We start from the raw sequence: 24,678 nt of genomic DNA, 5'->3' as shown, positions 1-24,678 counted from the left end.
GAGCAAAGACAAACCAAGAAATTAGTTCAACTGCTGGATTTAACAAAAGAAAGGAGTGAGGAATCCCATAATACTTACTTCTCAGCCAATGCTCGTCCCTCCTCCTCAACATCGAACCTGGCAACCCAAAGCCTGCGCAGCAAACTCAGCCCGCTGGCCTCTGTGCTGTCAGTGGGCAGTGCAAACTCCATCTCCAACAAACCCTGTGTATGAATTCATGAGGTGTTAATACTGGTAGATACTGAAGATACTTGCAAATTAGACATTCACTTAAAGGGATTGTTCAACATTTTGGCAAATTGTCCCGTTGCAATAATCCCTATAGTCATAGCAGTAGGTTCGTTACTTTTAATTGTCAGTGCAAGCTATTTTTAGAACAGCGGAGCAGAGCCGCGAGCTGCTCAGAGCTACACTACAGAGGCTTATCGGATTTCTTGGTTTCCCTCATCAAACTCATCAAATACACAATCTAACAACTCAAAAACGCTCTCGTGGACAAGTTGTGACCTGCACATTCACCACGCTATGAAACGGAACATTACCAGACAGAGTTGTTTTCGAGGTAAATTCATGCAAAACCGCTGTTGCACGCTCCCGTTGGAGGCAGTTTTTCGGCAAGCAGTCTCTGGATTTGCCTCAAAAACAACTCTGTCTCATAACGTTCTGTTATTATCTCATAGCGTGGTCCACAAGAGCGTTTTGGATATGGGGGGGCAACCCAGCACCTTCCCTTGTTGTAATCTCTTTAACAGGATAGGCCATTTTCAACAAAGAGGAATTATAGCCTTGTGGTATGTGTTTGACATCCATCCAAGTTTACATCCATGTTTGTGACGAATCATATGTCAAGTCAACTCAAGACTCTAAAGGAATTAAATAATGTATTCAAGGTATTCAAGTTTATTTTGAAAAAGAAGAAGACCGCACACCAGCAATTGCTCCCGTGACAATTTATTGTCACACACAAGAAGTAACGTTTCGGGCTCAGCCCTTCATCAGACATGACAGGCTGAGCCCGAAACGTTACTTCTTGTGTGTGACAATAAATTGTCACGGGAGCAATTGCTGGTGTGCGGTCTTCTTCTTTTTCTACTTGTGTCTCCTTTTGTGGACCTGCACCTAGCCTCACGTTTTTTTGGGATGTGCGTGTTTTTGTTCTTACTACTATTCAAGTTTATTTTGCCATAAATAAAAATCAAGTTGTGGCCAAAACCTGATTTGTGAGGTCACAGTGAGCCTGACCTTTGACCGCCATGATCTAAATCTGAGCACATGTGAACTGCCAAATTTGAGGAACTTCCCCCAAGGCCTGCCGGAAAATGGGATGGAGGACAGTTGGACGGACGAGCCCAAAATATAACAGCTCCACCGATAGCTGGCATAAAAATGAGCTGATCAAAGTCTCACCCTGAGGGCAGCGTCCCGGACAGAGAAGCAAGGTGACAGCAGGGCGTTGAGGAGGACGTCTATTTCTGGCTGCTCCGCCACAGTGCAGCCCATATCTCCTCCGGCACTGGCACACAGAGCTGTCAGGCACTGAGACGCCAACACCTGAAACACAGCGTGTGCAGAGTCTCACATTTCAGGGTCAAGCAGCAATTCTGTTGTCCACTGTAAGCTGTAACAGCAACTAAAACTGAAAAAACTAAAAACAGCAAATGAGACATGTGTGAAAACTAAAACAAAAAATTTGACCAATACTTTATGATTAAGAGATATTTACCATGGTGCAATCTACAGCAAGGTGAAGTAAATGTATTTACAATGAGCTGTTTACAATGAGTCTCTTTAGTTTACCTGAAGTCTTGGGGTGGCTGTGGAAATGATTCTGGTCAGGAGCAACAGCATGGTGACACGTGGAAGCAGCTCAGGGCCGTTCTGAGACAAGAAAACACACACAGTTAGTGCATCAATCCATTAAACTACAAAATAATGGTAGTAGTTTCACATGACGCTTCCTCAATTTGTCTCTAATATCTGTATTTGCTTGATAGCTCTGAACAAGGAACGCAAACACAAGAGAGAGATAGTTAAATGTCTGTGGGTAAATAAATGAAAACCATTTGTCTTTTGTTACCGAGTCATTTCTGCTCGTCTGAACTGATGTTTTTTTTTTCTCCACATGAATAATGTACCAGCCTCATGTGCAGATGCAGAGAACAAGAATAAAAAATGAGACATTTGTCTTTTACCTCATCTATAACAATGTCATCACTCTCCGTGCTGGCCCGGAGCTGGGAGTGTTCGTTGACGACCTGCAAGGCTCTGGTCATCATGTTCTCCGTCTCCTCGGTGCTGTCTGAAGACTCCCTGAGCATGGCGTTGAGGAGGGGGAAGCAGAAGGAAAACGCTGGTGCAGATAGTGGAGCCACATCTTAGGGGAAAAGACAGAAGAGACAAGACAGCAGTCAGTGTCCAAGATCACAATTTAAAAGTTCATTGCATATTGTTTCTTATGGATCTTTTGCATAAAATTTTTTATCTTTCTCATAATATTGTCCCTGATTTAAATTTTCCATTCTTAAAAACAGTGGAGTGACACATTGCCTCTGTATTTCTAGAACATCAGATTATTGACTTCCATTTCCTTAAAGGGATAGTTCAACACTTTGGCAAATTCACCCATTGCCACAGGGGTAGGTTCATTACTTTTAATTGTCGGGGCATGTTGTTTTGAGATCTGCGGGGCAGAGACGTGAGCTGCTCAGGTAACGGTAGATACAGTAGTCCTCTGACCCTCATCAAACTAAATACACAATCCAACAACTCCAAAACGCTCTAGTGGAGAAGTTGTGACCTGCACATTCACCACACTATGAAATAATATGAAAGTATATTTTTGGCGTTTTTGCCTTTATTTGATAGCACATACAGTAGTGAGATAGACAGGAAAGGGGGAGGCAGAGAGAGGGGGAATGACATGCAGGAAAGGTCTGCCCGACGCGGGATTCGAACCGGGGATGCCTGCGTTGAGGACTGTAGCCTCTACATGGGGTGGCTGCCTTAAACACTGCGCCACGCACCGCCCCAGGTAGGTGATTTTACAGTAGACAACATGATTTGCTTTTCCTTTTCTGCTATGTTCACTTGTATTTTGTGGGTTTTGATATTGTTACTTGTCTCATTCTACAAATGTTTTCATTATTTATAGATGTTGTTATTGTCTCAGGTGTTTGATGGTTTTCATAACCTCTTGCCGTACTGTAATGTAAAGACAAGTTGTTTCATGCTCTTATATTACCCCACTGAGGGCATCCACTGTTTGGACAGTTTTGTACATAAATGATCAACACATCATTGTGAGTATGAAACTGACGCAGGATTCAGAGTGAGTGTCAAGTGTTTGTCTACTATGTTAAAACACTGTGGTTGCTCCGGAGGTTTAAGTCTGAAGTGTGTGTGACTGTGCTCACCACCGGCTTTGCTCTCTCTCTGTGGGACAGTGTGGTTGTGCAGCAGCCCTACAGTACGCTCCGCTGCTGTGTCCAGGTCCTCCAGCTCCCAGGCCTCGTCCAGATCACACTCTGGCTTCAGCATTCGCAAAGTCACATGACCCACGAGCACAGCTGGAGGGAAAAGGAACGGAGAGATTATTGACTTGAGATGCTGAGACAAAGGCTTCATCGACGTACTGTAACACCTAACAGGCCTCCTACCTAGACTGTGAAGGGGCTTGGGCATAAGGCACACTCCGATGTCCAGGAAGACCTGCTGGATGCGTGGAGCAGCCAGAGGCGACTGCAGCAGGGGCAGGAGGCCTTGGAGGACAGACGGGAGCTCTCTGGTGATCTGAGCTGGTTTTTCTATCAGAGTGGCCTCCACCAGACCCACCACGCTCTGCAACTCTGCATCCAGCTGGTGACAGGAAGGTAAAGCCTCAGGTTAACAAGAAGTCAGGCCGGCATTACGGAAGTCATTTGTAACACAGACTTTATTGTTCCATACCCCTTGAAGTCTCTTGCGAATAGAAGTCTCTTTATCAAGCTGGATTTGCAGCATTTCTTTCTGCTTGCTGGTGAGCTGCACCTCCTCTTTGATGCCTTTCTTCTTCTTAAGCTCCTGGTGAGATCAAAAGAGAAATCAGCAGGTGTTCCGGGCTTTGACACCTACAGAGAAAACTCTTGGTGACAAAGAGCACTTTACCTCCTGTAACTCCAGTTCAATGATCTGTTCCTTGTAGGAGTAAGCTTTGTTCTCTCTTTTCATGTTGACTTTCTTGGTGCTTTCCTTCTGGGCACTGCAGCAGGTGTAGAGATGGAGGACAGGAGTGAATATATGACATGACAGAAGGAGTTTGTTGTTGAGGTGTGGTCAGAGACTCTGTGTTACCTCTGGATGATGCTGTTGTCGTACAGTTCCCCATCAGGTGTCAGCATGATGGCGTACTCCTCCCTCGTGACGTGAAGCAGAGCGGGCTGGGAAAGCCCCTCAGTAACGTGACTGATCACCCGTGGTAACAGCTTGTTGGGGGAGAGGCTAGACAGGGCACCCACAGCATTTTTCACCGCCTGGGCAGAAAAACACAATCATTAATAAATAATCCTGCTATCATGTCAATTATATCAGCTACTGTAGCATCATATTTTTTACATCCTTTGAGCAGAATGTAAAAAGCTGTTTTCACTGTTAATCCTTCAATCCACTTGTTGTGTTTACTGAAATAATTTTAGCAGGGATGCCTAATATTGGAAATTTCCCGATATCCAATATGCCGATGTTGTCCAGCACCTTAATTTCTTTCATTCTTTTTTTTCTTCTTCTTATCTGTCTCTCTCATGTCTGTCCCTTCTTCTTTGTGTGTATATGTATCTTGTTTGCTGCCTTCTTGGCCAGGCCTTGCTTGGAAAAGAGATTTTTTTTTTTTATCTGAAGCAATCGGCCTGGTAAAATAAAGGTTTAAAAAAAGATTTCCTTTAATAACCGATAACGATATGCAGCCCCTAATTATTAACATATTTCCTGTCAGGTATTAACACATTACTGTATGCCTACTTTTACTGTGATGCCCCACTGGATGCATTCGCCTACTACCGTACATACTCCGATTTTTCCCTGTTAAAAGGGTTTTCGATGGAGTTTTTCCTCAGTCGATGTGAGGGTCTAAGGACAGAGGATGTTGTTACGATACCATGTAAAGTCCTTTGAGACAAACTGTTTGTAAAAACGATGTAAAAATGTTAAGTATAATACAAATAAAATTGCCTTGCCTTGCCTTACATACGTCGTACGCAGTGCACACTGATTGGCTTGAATGGGGGTGCATTGCTACAGCGCGATGGCGACGATCGGAGCAGAGACGGACTATGAGGAAACCGGAGAGAGACGTGCCTGGCTCATTGAAACAGCCTATAATATCACTGAATGCTACAAGTGACAGGCCAATCATCTAGTTCGGTTGCGGCACCGTCGTCATGTGTGTTTGTTTACAACAGAACAGCTGTAGTGAGAACATGTGGACTGTTATTGTGCGTCTAAAGCAACGATGGTCCGCCGCTACTTAATTCACTACGAAATCCAGGCATTAAGTCATCAGGTTTTTATTATCGACAGAAAAAACGAGAACGATATGGACAGATCATTTTTATGCCAATATTGGGCTGATACTATCGGTCGGCCTTTATTATCGGACATCCCTAAATTTTAGTGTTCTAATGTTATAACTCTTATTTATGTATGTGTTCTTTAAGGAGATGAGTGTCAGACCTGGTTATTTGCCTTGACCTCCAGGAGATGTGGCAGAACTGCCTCCAGATTCTTCTCGATGAACTCTTCTGCCTTTATGTTCATGGAGGAGAGAAGAACAGGCCAGAGGCCACGGCGAGCTTCCACTAGAAGAGATACACATGGAGTGGATGAGATGTCAAGAGTGGTTCAGCGAATAAATCTACTATCTACTATCTACTATCCCAGCATAATTAAATTCCAAAGACCAGTCATGAAGATGAATGGTGTTAATATAATATGATGTGGTAAACAGGCAGGCAGCAGAGCAGCTCATTCCCTCACCTATGGATGGATGATGAGTAACTATGAGGATCTCCATGGCCAAATTCTCCGCCTCAGCAGGGTCGCTCCACTGGCTGGCTGATGAGCAGACGACACACAGAGCGTCCAGCAGGACGCGAGGGGGAACGTAGCTGCGACCCAGCTCACTCAGCTCCCCTGACTCCGACACCAGGACGTCCTGGGGTAAAACCTGGAGGTTTACAACACACAGTCAGTCACAATCAGGCAAAGAGAGAACTCGTTCTTCCTTTTTTTTTAAAACTACAGTGAGCGTGTATATTCACTAAACAGATTCAACCAAACTTGCAGGCTGGATAAGTAATCTCTGCGTGTAAATAAAATTTGATATGTTCCTTTGTTAAATGTACTGTTACTATATATATTTTTGAATAATCATTCTGTACTTTGTGTTTGTTGATGACCACACAGAGCTCTTTCAGAAGGCCAAGGGCAAGACTGGATCCACCCAGTGAGGAGAGCAGCTTCTTGATTGTCTGCTGTGCCCTCTTCCTCACACGCCAGCTCCGAGACAGCAAAACCGCAACCGTGGCATGATGGTACATCCTGCAGGACACACAGACGTAAAAAAAAAAAAATCAAACAACAACAGACGCACTTAAGGTTTATGGTTGATTAGACGATAAATGTATATGCAGAATTTTTCAAGCAACAAAATATAAATTAGATCTCTCTTTGGACAGAACATGTCAAGAGTAAAAATATATATTAAACAAAACTCACATTAGCTCTATAACATGAACATGTCACAGACATATTCAATACTGCAATATGTTAAGTTCATAAGACACTATGCATCCACATGACAGTCAGAACACGCTTGATTAAGTAGGTTATAAGTAAGTATGTAATATGTTAATTAAGCTCAGAATCAGAATAGGTGACAGCAGAAAGACTCGAAGTTGAATTTACAATGGTGATGCTGCTGCCTTTTATTGACACAAACATGTCTATTAAAGATGTCAGTGTCAACATTTTGTTAACTATACATTTTACAAAATAGTAATAGTATAGTTAGGAGGACAAACTCACTGTGATTTGCTGGTGTTGAGCCTGTGGGCGTGGTCCAGGAAGAGCCTTTCACACAGCAGCAGCTCTGTGAGCAGAGCTAGAGAAAGTGCAGATAGAAATAAACCATGTGATTTCTTAACATTTAAAAAAAGTAATCATGAGCTTCTGCTGTGAAGAGAGTCAGAAACAGCTTCCTTACTTTCCTCGCTGGCCTGGGAGAGGAACTTCTCTGTGGTGAACAGCGGCTTCTTCTCATCCAAAATCACGTTCCAGAAAGTGGTGAATTTCGCTTCTGTTTGGACACAACAAAAAAAAAAGACAAAAATGTGAGCTACAAGCTCCCCAACAGTCTGGATAAAAGAGAAAAACGAATCGTTGAAGATAGAACCTCACCTGTCTGCGTGTCCAACAGAGCCAGCCGACTCAAAAGAACTGATGCTGCCACACCCTCTGCAAGCAGGGCATGCTGGGAGTTTTGTGCCACCGCCTTCTCCACCGTTTGGAGGAGCAAAGGCACGAGGTCTGAGGCCTGGGCCAGAGTGTCACCTGGACACCAGGGAACAGAAAGATGATACTATTTGCCAGTCTGTTTCCTGTTTTCTCTTTTCTTTTTTTGCACTATTCACACATCTCTAGTTTTATTTCTCATTCCAGTTGTTATTTATTTATTTATTATTGATGTCCAACAGTTTCATTTCTGTGTACAAACTTCACACCTTGCTGCTTTACACACCCATTATGTCTTAATGTGCTACTGACCTTTAAAGGCTCCCACCATGGCCTGAAGGTAGGCGTGTCGAACCAATGAGGTGGAGGTCTTAAGGGTGAAAGCTTTCTTCAACCAATCCGAGAGCGCTTTGGGAACCTCTACTGTGAGGCGGCTGCTCCACTGGGAGAGCACAGACACCGCGTGCACCAGCGTCCCCTCGTGAACTAAGCAAAAGAAAGAAAAGTTAGAACTTCACTCTGTGATCTCACTAAGACATCCCAAGCCCAATGAGTCTTCTACTGTGAATGGGATGCTGGCAGCGAGTCAAGTGATACCTTCTTGCTGTAAATAAGGGATGAACATCACAGTCACTGCAGAGCTGAGAGTCTGGCTGGAGGTTCCTGACACGGCATGATGGCTGCAGCTGGAAATGCCCGACAACACACTCATCTTCTGGGCAACAACTGTCAGCTTTCCCTCAGACCCTGAACAGAAGAATTACACTTTGAGTGATTTAAAGCAAAACAAGATTAAGACAGCATTTCATTCAAAGAGGCATCGACTCATTCACCTCCGAGGATCTTGAAGAGCTGTGTGACAATGTCCTGCACGGCGGTGGGGTCACTGCACTGCTGCGCCAGGTTCTGCATGGCCTGGACTGCCTCCTCCATTAGCTGGGCGTTGTTGGCTTTCAGCTGACCTGAAACACAGACCACAGCATAATTACATACTGAAAATTGTGCTAAACAGGCAAATGGTAGCTTGGGATAGCCTTGCTATTTGTGGTGCAATTGATCGATCGATAAATAGATAGATAGATGCTGTTGTGCTATTTTTAAACTCCTATTCAGAACACCGACTGACAGAGGCACAAAGGAGTTCTTGTACCGGTTTAATCTGAACCGCTCAGCTCGGTATCACATACTGTGAGTGTAGAATATGGGATGGGTCCTCCAGGATTCTCTTCACATGTTTCAGTACACACTTTTCAAAACAGAGACTGCAGATTGTAATGATCTTTAAGGCCAATTATTTTTATAACTGTTTGAACCAGGTGCAGTAGCTTTGATTTAGCTGAAACAGGGAGGTTCCCAAACCACACAGTCATACCGTAGTCATACCAAGACAGACTAATAAAACAAAAACATAATTTTCTGCTCAACTCCGTACAGTCACAGCCTTCTTAGAAAGCATTATTAGCCGAGCATCCATTAACGACTCACTTGCAATGGCCTTCCCGATGTCCATGGCATACTGACTGAGGTCGAGGGTCACAGAGGACAGCATGTAGGACACAGCTGGAGAGAGACGAGGCCAACATTTTAATCCACTATATGAGAACTGTCAACGTTTAACAGAAAAGTGTTAAACACAGTCATCAGAAACCAGAGGAGGCTCACTCTGCATGGCGTTCTCTGGACTGCGGAGCATGGTCTTCTGGAGGGTCGGCAGCAGCAGCTCCTTGAACTCAGAGTGGGACACGTGACGCAGTAAGGAGCCACTTTTGTCCAAAATGTGCTGTTGTGGTTTGGTCTTGCTCATGAGGACTGATTTTATGTACAGGTCCAGCAGGGCACTCTGAAAAACACAGGTTCAAATGTTGCAGCTATTCATGGAGCATACTACTTCAAATATAAAGTAACACATCAAAAAGTGATAAATCCAATTCAATTTATTTATATAGCACGTTTTAAAAAAAACAACAACAAGGTTACCAAAGTGCTGCACAACAGATACAAAACAGTAAAATAAAGAAAGTTAAGAGTTAAAATACAGTAAATTAAAAGCATATAAAAGCACTAAGAAAAACATAAGATCTGATAAAACACTAAGAAATATAAAAATACAATAAAAGACAAACAGAGAGCATGCAACTCTCATGCTGTATTAAAACCAAGTATCCAGGTTTAGGGATTAAAAACTCACCTTATGCTTCTCTATGGTAGCTTTGTCTTTCTGAGCAGTACAGAAGTCTAAACACACCCCCAGCATGGCCAAGGTGGTAGGGCTCTGATCCAGACTCAACAGTGTGCTGATGTACTGGTCGACCAGTCCTGGGTGCTGTTGAAGACAACAAACATGACTGTGGTTATGAGCAGGTCAAGTTGAGATATATCTAAAAACATGACATTTCACAGGCCCTCTGCAGTGGTGGCTTGTTGCATGGTTGGTTTTCAGCCATGGGATGCCAGGTGGAAGGCAGAGAGCCTCCGTTCTCACTCCTAACAAGTCACAAGTCATGTAGTTAACTATGACAATAGACAAGTTTTTTAATTAAAGTAAAAATGTAGCATAGCCACAGGAATAATCCTGCTTAGTTCCTCTTTAACTTACTCTTCAGTTGTCCCACTGTGCAAGAAGCTGATGAGACTATTTGAATATAAGTCAGAGAGACAATTGTACAGGTGTCTCTTCAGAATGGCCTTAAATTACACAGGGACCAACATTTTTGATAAAAGGCCATAATTAATTGGTCATTGCTGGGTTCATTCACTTCTTCATTTAGTGATTCAAATAGAGTGAATGACTTATGAAATGGCAATTCGGTCTGATAATGAGACTGGATCCTTCCCTCTGACAGGTAGGTCACTCACTACCTGTGTGTGTACACTCACTTGCTCCCAGAGGTGATTGAGATTCTTCACAATTGATTTGTGAGCAATGGTCTTGGCTCCACCCACCACTTCAGCCACAAGAAGACTCTGAACCTCCACCTGAAAGAGAGACACCGACAGTAAAGATAAACACACCAACCCAGGTCAGATGTGAGCAGATTCTGGCAGTGAGCAATATGACTGCATATAATCACCATTTTTAAAAGATATCAATAATATATATGTGTTCATTTCTGTTTTTAAAAAATCAGAAACTTCCACTGACCATTTTCTTCCAGACAGGTCCCTCTCTTTTCTCTGGGGCAGAAAACACAGTGGGGACTAAAAGGAAGGTCCAAGACAAGCCGATGAAGGCAGCAGAGCCGGTGCTTTTGCTGAAAATAGTACAAAGAAATCACAAGAGAGGGAAGGAAAACTCTGGTTAACATGATAACAAAGAGTGGTTCCTGACAGACTCACTAGTATTAAGAATATTTTAAATAATAGACCGAATCTCCTTGTTGTTTACATTCTACTTCCGGGTAGAAAACCAGCACGTAATTTGAATGAGATCAATAGTAACGAACGAGAGTTTAGCTATATATATCATATTTTTCACGCCCTATCACCGTTTAGACAAATCTGAAATGGTTGAAGAAACATTACTATTTATGTGTGTGTGTTTCGTGTTGCTATGTTGAATTTATTCAGTCTGGGGGAATCGCAGTGTCTAGAAAGCATCAGTGGCTGCAGCTGACAGGGACAGCTGACGGCGGTAGCTAAGCTAACACCAGGACGTCAGCTGTTAAAACCCTCCCGTTGTCGGATACGGACTTCAGTTAGCCCAATCATGTTGTAACTCAGATATCCGCTGGAGTTTTTTTTTTTATGGACGGTTTACTGAGTCACTGAATTATTAAAGTTAAACAGGTAACCGTTAGCCTGGCTAATCTATGATAACCATGACTAATTACAAAAATGTGCACACGTAAATAGTAATGTTTGTCCAATCATTGGTTTTATAGACTTTACAAACATCAGATTAGTCTAAACGATGATATAGTGACATGAAAATTTTGATATATATAAAGCGAAACTCTCGTCCGTCACTATTGTTCGAATGCTGGTTTTCTACCCGGAAGTGGTTGTAAACAACAAGGCGATTCGTCCTATAAGATGTGGGTTTTAAATTTCCAACTGAACCCAACTATGAACATCTGTTATATTTTTTGTGGTTTTAGTTAATCCAGTTACTTATACTATAAGATTATATTGGTCAAACTACTTATGGAGTATTAAACAGAGAGGAAAATTGGAGATGTCTAATGGTGACTGTGTTATGACGACGCCTTAGCTGGAAATCTGTGAGAAGTAGGAACTGATTAAGAAATCAAATCTGCAGTGGTTCAGAAAAATACCTGGGCTCTCCATTTTTGCTGATGATGCCACTGTTGGGAAGGCAGTGAAGGAGGCTGGTCACCAGGACGGTGGGCTGACTTTCAGCCAGCTGGGCGATGACAGAGAGCAGCTCTCTGCGCGATGCAGCATCCCTGAGGAAGAACACACACATCCATTACAGTGAGAGGTTTTTTGTCCACTCCATTTATATCAATGAGGCTAAAAAGCATAAAGCAAATCCCTAATGCAACACCACCACTGCAAACCAGAGTTATTGTAGTTAATGGGATAGTTCAACATTTTGGCAAATTGGCCCATTGCCATAATCCCTATAGTTTTAGGAGAAGGTTTGTTACCTTTAATAGACCGAATCGCCTTGTTGTTTACATTCTACTTCCGGGTAGAAAACCAGCACGTAATTTGAATGAGATCAATAGTAACGAACGAGAGTTTAGCTATATATATATATATCATATTTTTCACGCCCTATCACCGTTTAGACAAATCTGAAATGATTGAAGAAACATTACTATTTCTGTGTGTGTGTTTCGTGTTGCTATGTGTTGTATTTATTCAGTTTGGGGGAATCACGGTGTCTAGAAAGCATCAGTGGCTGCAGCTGCTAACGGCGGTAGCTAAGCTAACACCAGGACGTCAGCTGTTAAAACCCTCCCGTTGTCGGACACGACATGAAACTACTCCTGTTAGCTCAGTCATGCTGTAACTAAGATATCCGCTGGAGAAAATATTTTTTCATGGACCGTTTATTGAGTCACTGAGTTATTAAAGTTAAACATGTAGCTAACCGTTAGCCCGGCTAATCTCTGATAACCATGACTAGTTACAAAAATGTGCACACGTAAATAGTAATGTTTGTCCAATCATTGGTTTTATAGACTTTACAAACATCAGATTAGTCTAAACGGCGATATAGTGACATGAAAAATTAGAAATATATAGCGAAACTCTCGTCCGTCACTATTGTTCGAATGCTGGTTTTCTACCCGGAAGTAGTTGTAAACAACAAGGCGATTCGTCCTATTCTCGGTGCAAGCTATTGTTAGAACGGCGGAGCAGAGCCGTGAACTGCTCAGTTAAGCTACGGAGGCTAAAGGGAATTCTGGGATTCCCTCATCAAACTATACAACTCAACAACTCCAAAACGCTCTCGTGGACAAGTTGTGACCTGCACATTCACCACGCTATGAGATGATAACAGAACATTATAAGACAGAGTTGTTTCCGAGGCAAATGCAGAGACTGCTTGCCGAAAAACTGCCCCCGATGGGGACGCACATCAGCGGTTTTGCATGAATTTACCTCGAAAACAACTCCTGAACAACCGAAAACAACTAAAATCTTTGCTGTTGAGTATAGTTTTCTTGTGGGGGAATGGGACAAACCTACCGATATCTGTGTGGTGTGAGACAGAAGAGCTTGCATAGTCCTTTGATGGCAGGCTCTGGCAACTCTAACAAAAAGAAAAAGAAAAAAAGAAATGTGTTTAGAATGACCATTAGTTGTGATAAGAGCACCTTTAATCAACATCATCATTGTGTAGAGAATTTATTCGGACAAGATTGCTCACCTTTGCCCTTTATGCATTGTTTCAGCTCTCCAAAGATCTCCTTGCGCTCCTTCACACTGGCTGTGGTCACTTTGACAGCAAATTTCCTCAGCGTGTCTGAAACCTGAAGGAGTTAGGAACAGTTAGTGTGAGAACTGCTCTGAGGATTTAAATGACGTGAAGGGCGGCAGTGACATCTTCAGTCCAGGATCAAAATTTTGAGTCTGAGCGAGTGAATATTTGGCTCTTAGATGATCTATTAAGAGTAGCTAACACTGTCACTCTAAACAGACTCCATTTAAAAACTGGTAAATCATCTAATCCTGATCTATTGATACTTGGGACCTTGATATTAAGATGTGGGCCTTAATTACAGTTAAGGTCAAAATTATTAGCCCCCATGCAACTTTTTAACATTTCCCTAAAATAATGCCCAATGTTAGCAATATTCATAAAATTTTATTTAGTAAATCATTCATCAATGATATGACCCCATTTTGGTACACTTTGGAATGTGAAATAAATATTCAAGATTTATTTATGAACAATTTGGTAAAAATTGAGATGGTCAAAATTATTAGCCCTCTATGGGATTTTTTGCTTGCTTTTTCTGCTAACTCGGTTTGAAACCACACCTGAGCAGTCAAAAAACACAAGATTTCCAAAATTTTGGAGCGCAAAATAATCAGAGATGTCAACAAGAAACCCTGGAGCTCTGCAAAGACGATTGTTGCTGAACTGGCTTCATCTGGACATGATGTTTCATGCAAGACTGTTGTGAGGGCTCTTCATCGTGGTGCATGCCCAAACAGCTCATGTGTAGTTTCATCAGACCAAAGCACAGACTTCCAAAACTCACCCTAATGTTTCAAATTGTCTCTGGCAAAGTTCAGTCCGACTTTGATGTGCTGCCGTGAGAGCAAAGGGGTTTTTCTTGGACGATGACCATTAAGTCCACCACGATGAAGATCCCTCACAACAGTCTTGCATGAAACATCATGTCCAGATGAAGCCAGTTCAGCAACAATCGTCTTTGCAGAGCTCCAGGGTTTCTTGTTGACATCTCTGATTATTTTGCGCTCCAAAGTTTTGGAAATCTTGTGTTTTTTGACTGCTCAGGTGTGGTTTCAAACCGAGTTAGCAGAAAAAGCAAGCAAAAAATCCCATAGAGGGCTAATAATTTTGACCATCTCAATTTTTACCAAATTGTTCATAAATAAATCTTGAATATTTATTTCACATTCCAAAGTGTACCAAAATGGGGTCATATCATTGATGAATGATTTACTAAATAAAATTTTATGAATATTGCTAACATTGGGCATTATTTTAGGGAAATGTTAAAAAGTTGCATGGGGGCTAATAATTTTGACCTTAACTGTATATCAACCTTGTAAAAATAACACGACAGCTTAGTTATGCTACTTTGCTTACTGATTTCATAACTTCACTCAGAGAAGGTTGTGTGAGAATATAGTATCGCACAACTATAATTTTTTTTTAATCATATTTGTGTGAGGGTTAATTATCTTCAAATCTAATTAATGACTGACATGGGGAAAAAAACCCAATCTATTATTACTCACAAAAAAATTAGGGATATTCGACTTTCAGGTGAAATTAATGTAAAATGTAAAAGGTTCATGCTACAGTGATATTATATCATGACAGTGGGGCATTTAAGTAGAAGCATGAAGTGGTAATTTCTTCATCTCTAACAATGTATTGAAACAAAAGATAACAAAATTTGTGGGTATACCACAACAAAACATGTCAATGTGCCAATAAGGACGTCCACTCTGACACATCTGTCTTCCTGTGACTCTTCTGGTCTCTCTGAGTCTCTGTTCAACCTGCTGATGATGCTCTGTGACACTGAGCTCAGTGGACACTTCACTCTGACAACATCTCATCTGAAGCCTCGACGTGTCCAGGTACTGTTGATGGATTGTTAGGTGTGGTAAATTCCCGGACGGGAAAACAAAATTTGTGCTGCGAGACATTCAGTTTTTGGTAAATAAGGTAAATCATGTTACAGAACGTTTAGTACCCTGACAAGTACCATCTTGGTGTTTGACTGCTCTCCAATACTGATACAACTATCATCAGACAATACATCAGCACAAGCTCTCTGACATCTGATAATTTGCAGAAAGGAGTTTAAGTAGAAGATTTCAGCCTCTATTTTAACAAGTTGTAAATTTTAGATTTTGAACTTTGAAATCTAAACCCACGCAAGGACTAAAATTCCTGTCAGTGTTAAATATTAATGTGTTGGTGTAAGACTTTGTCTGAAATTGTTGTGGGTGGGGCAGACGGAACTAATAAGGGATAGAAATAAATAAATAAAAGAGAAAAGGAGAAATGCTTGTCTCTGAGAGCTTTTAGCGCATCTAACTGCCTACGTAATAACACTTAGGTATTGAAAAAACACAAGTACATATCAGTACGCATGAAAGGCCCTCTCATATCAACTGGTGGTCGTCAAAGTAGTCCACAGCGCAGACAGTAACGTTACAGCCGGAGGGTCGGCGTCTACCAGGCTGCGTTGTGTAGCTGCTGCCTGTTTAACGGCTCACCGGGGAGGGCGTAGCTTAGTTACCCCATCACCTAACGAGATGTCTGTCTTTGTTAACATGGCTAATTTATACCCAGAGCCAGAGGAGATAATGACAGTGAGTTGAGGCCCCCGAAAGCGGCTCGGTCCTCAGCCTCAGCCTCTGCCTGCCTCCGCTCACACACACTGAGCTGGTGTCGTTGCAGCAGCAGCAGCAGCAGCAGCAGCTCGGTCTCATCCAGCCACACTGAGGCTACGTAGCACTGAGCTAACAGCCTGCTAGCTAGCTGCCGCTAAAGTTTGCCCGAGTTTTCGCTGAACACCGAAACACACCGGGCTGTTTTTAAAGCGACACCCATGATACATCGAATTTGGTTTCCCAGATGCTTGATTATCATTCAGTAAGCGAATAGTGTACTATTAAAAAAAAGCCACACAAACCTGCGTGTCCGCTGCCATCTTGCCGGTTGGTGCAGGAAGGACTTGTTGACGTCACTTCCAGGTCAAAACAGCTACGTAATCTCTTTTTTCTTTGTTTTGTTTTATTTTGTTTTTTTCTTACTCAAACAACAGCAGCATTATCGTCACAAACTATAACATCAGCCACATGTGTGTATATAAGCAGTTATTAAAATATGCCTACCTCGTTTATCCCATAGGCCTAAAGAAAAAATACAGATCATCTCTTGTGGTTTTTGAATAAAATGAAAGACATTACACTGACTAAAACATGAACAAACAGCTGTCGAAGTCAGTGTCACAATTAATTTATTCACAAAAAATAGTCATTTACTTAAATGTATTATTGATTTCTTAGTTGAGATCTGAAGTCGAGCAAATGGTTCACTCAGTATTTTCCAATGCCGATATGGAGGTTAAAGCACAAGATAATCAGTTTTAGGCCGCTGGTCTATAAGACGCATAAAGCTGCTGCAGTGGCTCGTGTCTGTATCATATCCTTTCAATGCAAATAGCTTATGTTCAGTGCAGTGGCGTGCACAGACTTTTTGAGGGGCAGGGGCGAAAAGAAAAAAAAGGGCACATATCGCTGTCCTCGCCACTGAAGAACTAGGGCACTTTAGCATGCGTTTTGGTTCCTAGAGGGCACTTTAGCACACGTTTTGGCTGCCATGAGGGCACTGTAGCGCATTTTGGCTTCCAAGAGGGCACTGTAACGTGCGTTTTGGCTCCCAGGGGCCACTATGGGGGTTCAGTGTTTCAGTGTATGGTGAACAAATCTTTTGGATGAATTTCTTCGAGTGATTCAGGATAGCCTACTGAATACACTGCTTTGTGCATCACCAGTGGAGGATGTACCTATTGTAGTAATTAATTAATTAACATGTACATCTACTGCACCATATCATATAGGCTAATTGTAGCAATACAGTAATATGCCAGTGAATGTCCTAGCATGTCTGACTCAGCTCCAGTCAATCAGATACACTGACCACACATGAAAACAGTCAAACAGCATCTGTCTCCCTCTAGAGCTCAACCGTGGATCGACATGCTAAACTAGAACAGTTGAAATGAGACAGCTCTGACCATGATTGATTCGCATTTGTCATAAAAGTCCAAATAGTTAATTTTATCTAATTATGACAGGCTACAAGATGCCTCAAGTCTCTACAAGCAAATGCATCCAGACCATATTTCCACAACTATCCTGAGATTCAGCAACTTGCATCAATTTCATAGGAAAAGTTGTAAGGCTCTCAGGTAGCTAGACGAGTAAATGCATTCAGTTTATTTGTTTTTGGGTACGGTGTGAAGGTGACACATTACCAACCCTGAGTGCTTCCACTCCTGCATTTACAAAAACTGCTTTATGAAATGTTTGCAACTGCTGTACTATTTTCTAAACTGGTTTGAATCACCTGAAGGAATTCAAATGATTAGATCTGCCAACAGACTGACAGATCTGGTTAAGGAAACAGTGGCTATTAAAGCACCTGCACCACATTTACCAGTGCATGTATTTAAAGCAGAAGTAAGCGATCCGGTCGTTTTGGCTAATGCTGCGTTCCAGGCAGGCTTTTGAAACCGTAAATTACAGCTTCAAGTCACAACTTACGACTTTGTAGCGTTCCAGGCAACCCACTCGTGTTTTTCCGACCTGTTTTACCTGTGAAAGTCTGCTGTCGGAAGATATAACTATTTAAGACTTATATTAACACAAATATATCACTTACTTCTGCTTTAAGTTAATTAAGTATTTTAGTAAATAATGTGTCTGTGGTTAAATAACAAGGTAATCTGGTTAAATGGCTGAATATGTGTAAGCTATTCAAACACAATACAACACATTGCTGATAGACAGAACTTTTTTTTTTTTTTTTTACTGTTTTTTTGCTTATTCATCTGAAGTTAACACATTGACCACCAGGGGTCGCTCTGGTACTCTTTACTAAAACTGCAGAGGGAAAGCCAGTCAGAATTGTAATTTACTAGCTATCAGCAAAAAATATTCTTTTAATGATTTCTTCTCTGGATGGTTTGAGAATTTGTTTGGATTAACACAAAGTTTGTGCACGGTGTGTTAGATTTCATCTTAGACTGGTCATCAAAGCAGTTAAATACATCAACCTGTTTTCTATTGACCACGTTTGAATCTACAGATCAGAGCCTATACAAAAAAACCAGCAACAAATCTCAGATAAGTCAGCCACTCAAAGATCAAGAAAATATTTTAATGACGTAGGCAACTCTGAGAACATTTCATTTTTAACAGCAGAAATTTCATGTTACAATTCATCAGTTTATTCTTTTCCATTTAACTTTGTACATATTTACCGAATGGGGCATCTGCTCTGTGTTCTCTATCCCCACATCACTGACTGACTCGTAGGTGAACCAGAGTCTGTCTTTGGTTCTGCAACCTCTCATCCCAGAATGTGAACCAGTAGGCCTATGTACAAGAACATATTACAGCAGAGGCATCCTAATGACACCTGGTTAAAATATTAGTAATTCATAGTTGTGCTAGTTTTAAAAAAAAGTGGCAGTTTCCAGAGCACTTTTATTCAGACCTAATTTGAATAAACCTTAATGATGTGAGTTTTCAGTGAGGGTAGTGGAACCTGTTCTACTCCCTTCAGTGGACCATGAAGGCTTTAACCTCATGCGTGAACTATTGTGTCCTTCCAATGTGGGCCAGACAGAGGCATGGCTTAAAAAGTTTTTTTTTAAAAGAGACGAAGCAGCTGAGCAATCAACGGTACCATATCGATTGAAGACACTAATGCAATTCTCCCATAAATATCACAGAATGAGCAGTCCAGTCAAGATGCCAGAGTCCCAGAGTTTGGACTCCTCTCTTCCTAGACATTTCATCTGCGTCCACTTCACATCTCTCAGTCCCAATATCTTCTATTCTTTTCATCAGCAAAGGAGCTAGTGTCCTTTTATTATCCAACGCTGGCATAGATTATAAGTCCAACAATGATGAGTGCTGCCACCACTCCCACGCCGATAAACACAAATTTCATCTTCTTGTTCTCCCATCTTTTCTTCTGCTTCACCTGGTGGGTTTTCTTTTCAAAATGTTTACTCTGCAGAAAGAAGACAACATGAAGATGTTACATTACATTGTTGCATAAATAACCATCTTTTACAGGTCTGACCATTTTGAAGATATGCCAATATCTATCCTTTTTTTTTTTTTTTTTTTTACATCCATACCAGTTTCCTTTTTGTTCTTTTTTTTGTTGCCTTTGAGCAATAAACTACTTTAACCACAGATAAATATAACAACTCTGATCAACAAGGAAGTCACATCAGTTTCACATTGACCCTTCGGCCCGCCTTGTCACACTATTTTGAGTTCTCTAAGAATGTGTTAAAAAAAAAGAGCCAGATGACTGTTTCTGTTGCATAACCGCTTCAGGACGCAGAAATAATAAACTAGAAGAGCAGCTGTAAATTTGGTGTCTAGTGCACAAAGAGGTTGGAGAACATTTGACCCCGTGGTTAACTTGAAGTTGCACTGATAAATAGTTTTACATCAGCAACAGATTGAATGACATGATGTGGAACGGGCTGAAATATTACAACCAACTTCTGCAGTTCCTTTATTCTCAAGTGTGTGGAGTATTTTAGTGACTTCTGGTTCAGTTTCACCTGCAGCAGACACATCTTAAAACCCACTACTGCTAGCAGAGACAGTTGTGAATAGAACAAGCGGCCAGCTCACACAAGTTTACAAGTTTATTTATTTAGAAATGGGACAAAACATATTAATGAACATTTTAAAAGAAAAATGTTTCATCTCCTGTCCCATGGGCAGGTAGGTGTATAAGATGAGAAGAGAGGAGAAGGGAGGAAGGACAATACATTCCAGAACCATAACACCACAAAGAATGCACCACAACAAAGGCTATCGGTTTGGGATGACACATGATTATTTATCTCGATATTAAAAAATTCCATTTGTACGTAGGAAAAGTGCCTGTAAAAGTCATGAGTCATGATGGTTACCTGGCCAATATAAGTTTCCTGTCTGACATATGGTGCAGTAGGTAGCAGATACAGTAATGGGTTTATCATGATGTAACCAGCTGCTGGTGGAAAACCATGACCTGAAAGATGCTGCGGTCTGTTCACAATTCTCTGTGGGTTTACCAACGTAAGCAAACTCTTTCACAACCCATGTTGTTATTTGATAAATTGTTAATGACATAAAATGTTTGATTGGTAAAGCTTTTAGTGTCATCAGCGTCCATGTTTCTATTTTCCAATCCATTAAAACCTCTGAATAAGAGTGCCTTGTTTGCCTGTTGCTGACCCAAGTTATGTGAAAGTCTATCCAAGCGCCTCTTGAACTTAAATGTGTTGTTTTGGAGAACTGCTCCGCAGGGGGAGGCGACACAGGCCAGCGGGGCAATGTGGGAATGATGTGACCCGGTTTTCGACCCCTGGGCGGACATTCATCTCGTGGCATGTCCTGGACTAACTCATACCCAAGGAGACCAGCTCACTTCATTCATCTTAGGAAACAATAGGAAATACCTTTCTAAAAATAGCACCATAAAACACAATCAGGATGTAAATTGTACATTTGTTTTCCTCTCCAGCTCCACCTAATGTGTATTTATAGACATCAATATGACATTTCCTAGTTTCAATCCCTAGACGCCTGTGGAAATGGAGCGTTTGTGCCATTCGCTCCAGTAATTCACCTTATGCAACACAGAGACTTCCACCAGAGACGTTCCAATTCCCATGAACCCTCCCTGCATACCTTATCCAGCAGTCTGTCAGCCCTGTCCTCCAGTTCTCCCAGTTTGCCAGTTCTTTCTTCAGCCTTGTTCAGGTTGTCCAGCATGATGTCCTTCACCTCATCCGCTGCCTCCTGAGTCTGCTGTAGGCGGCTCTTCCCGTTCTCCTGTGCAACAAACACATGGTTATAGAGTGAGATTAATGCGGCTTCTCTTATCTAGGTTTATGTCCTCTCATTGTGTGGACTATACTTTAATGACAGACAGACATATAATGGTAAACACCCAGTGTGTTTCTTGAGAGAAAATCCCGAGGCACACAGGACGTGATGCATTTCATGTTATGGGATAAACAGAGGAAGTTAGTTAACAAGGGCAGTTAGCATGACCAGCCACTGCCACCACGAAAGACGAAGACTGAGAGAGTTCAGTCTAGAAATACATAAAAATGTGCATTCACCACTTAAATCTGAGTGATTCAATACATTTCAATCTGTCATATTTCACATGTCTTGGGTTTTTAAGCTGTTTCAGTCATGATGACAATCCCACAATAAGGCCTAAAATGCAGAAAGAAGAGGTCTGTCTGTCTTAAAAACAGCAGAGGGCTAATGAAAGTGACAAAAAGGCTAACAGCCTATGACTTTTCAATGCAAAGCCATGATTTGATGCTTGAATATTAATTTATTTTAACCAAATTTAATGTGGAACTGTGTGTTTACTCATCATGAGGGAGCACTCCTCAGCCAACGGAGTAGTTGTTTATTCTTCTGTGTCTCTGGAAGGAGTTTTGTGTGAGAAAACAACCCCTGGTGATGTAATCAGGTTATCTCTGCTTGCTATTGGTAATGAGACACTTTCGACAGCAGGTCTCCATTGCACACTGGGATTGTGCAATTTAGAGCAGCCAGGAATATTTAATCTGTGACAGTTTTATTAAAAGAGGCTGCTGGTTGCATTATGGGTAATGTAGGATTCAGTATTTTTGGAGTATATTTGGACCAATATGGACCGGATATCTCAGGTTTTGATTTTCAAAATCTGTCTGTCTTAGTAAGTGACCAAGTGATGAGTAGCAGTGCTGGAGGTTTAAAGGGATAGTTCAACATTGCCATAATCCCTATAGTTTTAAGAGAGGTTCGTTACCTTTAATTGTCGGTGCAAGCTATTTTAAGAACGGCGGAGCAGAGACGCAAGCTGCTCAGAGCTACACTACGGAGGTTAATTGGTTTCCCTCATCAAACTCATCAAATACACAATTGAACAACTCCAAAACGCTCTTGTGGACAAGTTGTGACCTGCACATTCACCACGCTATGAGATAATAACGGAACGTTATTAAATGCATAGACTGCTTGCCAAAAAACTGCCCCCGACGGGAACGCGCATCAGCAGTTTTGCATGAATTTACCTCAAAAACAACTCTGTCTTGTAACGTTCTGTTATTATCTCATAGCGTGGTGAATGTGCAGGTCACAACTTGTCCACCAGAGCGTTTTAGAGTTGTTGGATTGTGTATTTGATGAGTTTGATGAGGGAAACCAAGAAATCCCATTAGCCTAGCGTAGCTCTGAAAAGCTTGCGGCTCTGCCCCACCGTTTTAAAAATAGCTTGCACCGACAATTAAAGGTAACGAACCTACTCCTAAAACTATAGGGATTATGGCAATGAGCCAATTTGCCAAAATGTTGAACTATCCCTTTAAGTGCTATTTGTTCAGTTTTATAGTTGCTGCATACTGTAGTACTGTAAGTTATTAGAACCTTTTTCAAATTATATCATTGTATCTCTTATTTCCTATATGTTTTTGTTCAATTTTTTTTTAAATAGTCAGCAAATCTGAAATGATACAGTTACTTCTATGTCTGTCTGTTATGGATCAAACTTGCAGTGAATTTCACAGCAAGCCACATTGCTGTCATGTTTTGCTTTGGTGCATCATTTTATAAAGGCAAGTGATACGACGGAACAACAAAATAGTAATGAAACATGACACCATGATGGTACAATGAAGACGGACAGGTTTTCCCACATCATGAAGTTAACATTCTTGCAGCTGTTAACAATAACGTCTATGTGTGCTGTGAGGACAAAGAAGCACACACACACACGGGCCAGAACAACAACACAGTAACTACACACTGATAAGAACCATAATGGAGGACATTTATAGTGTACTTTGACCTCAGCGTAATTAACATCTTGGCCGGTTGCTCCTTCTCTCTTTGCCCTCTGGGAGGTGGCACAACGCCTGCGTCTCACAAGTTATCAGGGACCAGGAGACAGGCACATTGAGTCAAACTTAGCACAGCATCTTGATATGGTTTATAATTCACTGTCATTTCCTGTAGAGACTTTCATAACCAACATCCTGTAGGACTTCACAGTGGGTTCATGAAGCAGGCTGAAAAGACTCAACCTGCTTACTATGGACGAATGGTCAAAAAAAAAAAACTGCTCTGTGGATACCCCTGAAAGCCCAGTTATGTCATTCTGGGCATACCAAATAGCAGCTGAACAATAGTCTGTGTTTAAAATTCAACCGGCTATGTCTTAACACCGCTGCCCCATCCAGATCCCCTCCTTCCTTCCTTCCTTCCCTCCCTCACTCCCTCCATCCTGCCTGCATTAATGTACCTGGCATTATCCAGGGAAACCACACCTACTGGTATGATAGCACGTTCATTACAGTGGAGTGAGGTCTACTACTCCATCAGATCTCCACATCAGATAACACGTGCTGTTTGTTACCTGGTAGTAATTCAGCAGCAACAGGTTTCATTCAAAGCAAAGAAGAGAGCATGCACAGAGGCTGATGATGATGGGATGCACTCATTCTTAATGTCTCATCTTATAAACTGTGAGAAGCTAGTATCAAACACAAGAGAGGAGCTAGAATTGAAAATGTTTTCAGTTTCATTTACATCAGTGTCATCCATCACTTCACAGCCAGTCCTCTTGCACTTAGATCTCATGGGATTTGAGGAAACTTTACCAGACAAAACACATCATCAAAAAACAAAAACATAACAGATTTCTGGTCATTTCGTCCTGTCAAGTAGGTTAAACACATATACAGAAATCTCACTTGTTCACTTTCACTTCATCTGCATTCAAAACAGACGACACAACCAGTTGGCCGCAGCTCTCGTGCCCTACTTCCCTGCATAACGTTGCCTTTAGAGGACTTTGCCCTCAGATAAGAGTCATTACTACTCCGTCTCTCCTTTTCTGTCTCTTCTCACACTCTTCTGTGCACTATACACAACTTATCCAGCTCGTATGAGACTAGAAGAAGCAGACTCACCATGTCGGCCGTGGATCTTGCTGTGTGTGTGTGTGTGTGTGAGTGTTTGTGTCGAAGCTGTCACCGGATCCAGAGCATTTAAAGTGCGACTCCAGTCAACTTTAGCAACAGGAAGCGCAGCATACCAGCTCTGCTGCTTTTACAGCCCTCTCTCTCTCTCTCTCTCTCTCTCTCTCTCTCTCTCTCTCTCTCTCTCTCTCTCTCTCTCTCTGGCAATTCGTCCGTTTCTCTATCACTTCATCCGTGCCGCGTGCACTTCTCTCTGGTTTACACAAAGCGCGTTCACGGAATT

General features: G+C 41.7%; 2 protein-coding genes across 2 annotated transcripts in view; both read right to left on the bottom strand.

Moving 5' to 3' along the window:
- Positions 1-16,349, bottom strand: part of gcn1 (GCN1 activator of EIF2AK4) — a 35,424-nt gene extending 19,075 nt beyond the window's left edge. Inside the window, exons 1-27 of the mRNA XM_083979319.1 lie at positions 16,302-16,349; positions 13,325-13,427; positions 13,144-13,207; positions 11,757-11,888; positions 10,625-10,733; positions 10,360-10,458; positions 9,671-9,805; positions 9,145-9,322; positions 8,968-9,042; positions 8,316-8,444; positions 8,080-8,229; positions 7,795-7,968; positions 7,429-7,581; positions 7,235-7,327; positions 7,057-7,132; positions 6,411-6,570; positions 6,007-6,196; positions 5,704-5,828; positions 4,330-4,508; positions 4,144-4,237; positions 3,946-4,059; positions 3,657-3,855; positions 3,414-3,566; positions 2,193-2,374; positions 1,798-1,878; positions 1,408-1,551; positions 79-203 (exon numbers count right to left, since the gene is read on the bottom strand). Coding sequence (XP_083835445.1) covers positions 79-203; positions 1,408-1,551; positions 1,798-1,878; positions 2,193-2,374; positions 3,414-3,566; positions 3,657-3,855; positions 3,946-4,059; positions 4,144-4,237; positions 4,330-4,508; positions 5,704-5,828; positions 6,007-6,196; positions 6,411-6,570; positions 7,057-7,132; positions 7,235-7,327; positions 7,429-7,581; positions 7,795-7,968; positions 8,080-8,229; positions 8,316-8,444; positions 8,968-9,042; positions 9,145-9,322; positions 9,671-9,805; positions 10,360-10,458; positions 10,625-10,733; positions 11,757-11,888; positions 13,144-13,207; positions 13,325-13,427; positions 16,302-16,319 — 3,434 coding nt within the window. The 5' untranslated portion in view covers positions 16,320-16,349. The remainder of the gene's footprint in view (positions 1-78; positions 204-1,407; positions 1,552-1,797; positions 1,879-2,192; positions 2,375-3,413; positions 3,567-3,656; positions 3,856-3,945; positions 4,060-4,143; positions 4,238-4,329; positions 4,509-5,703; positions 5,829-6,006; positions 6,197-6,410; positions 6,571-7,056; positions 7,133-7,234; positions 7,328-7,428; positions 7,582-7,794; positions 7,969-8,079; positions 8,230-8,315; positions 8,445-8,967; positions 9,043-9,144; positions 9,323-9,670; positions 9,806-10,359; positions 10,459-10,624; positions 10,734-11,756; positions 11,889-13,143; positions 13,208-13,324; positions 13,428-16,301) is intronic.
- Positions 16,350-18,532: 2,183 nt separating this feature from the next.
- On the bottom strand, positions 18,533-24,535 carry vamp5 (vesicle-associated membrane protein 5). Its single transcript, XM_083978508.1, has 3 exons — positions 24,387-24,535; positions 21,103-21,246; positions 18,533-19,414 (listed from the first exon to the last, which is right to left on the bottom strand). Exons 1-3 carry the CDS (start codon positions 24,387-24,389, stop codon positions 19,271-19,273), a joined length of 291 nt encoding a protein of 96 aa, XP_083834634.1. The 5' UTR covers positions 24,390-24,535; the 3' UTR covers positions 18,533-19,270.
- Positions 24,536-24,678: the final 143 nt, after the last annotated feature.

Source organism: Trachurus trachurus (assembly GCF_905171665.1).
Source record: "Trachurus trachurus genome assembly, chromosome: 9".
Taxonomy (NCBI): Eukaryota; Metazoa; Chordata; class Actinopteri; order Carangiformes; family Carangidae; genus Trachurus; species Trachurus trachurus.
The sequence above is the reverse complement of the archived record's forward strand: the minus strand, read 5'-3'. Positions and strand labels throughout refer to the sequence as shown.

What these genes read in the sequence shown, in the direction of transcription:
- vamp5 (XM_083978508.1), bottom strand. An exon ending in CTGACAGACTGCTGGATAAG is followed by an intron (nt 19,415 to 21,102) that starts GTATGCAGGGAG and finishes TTCTTTCTGCAG; the next exon opens with AGTAAACATTTTGAAAAGAA.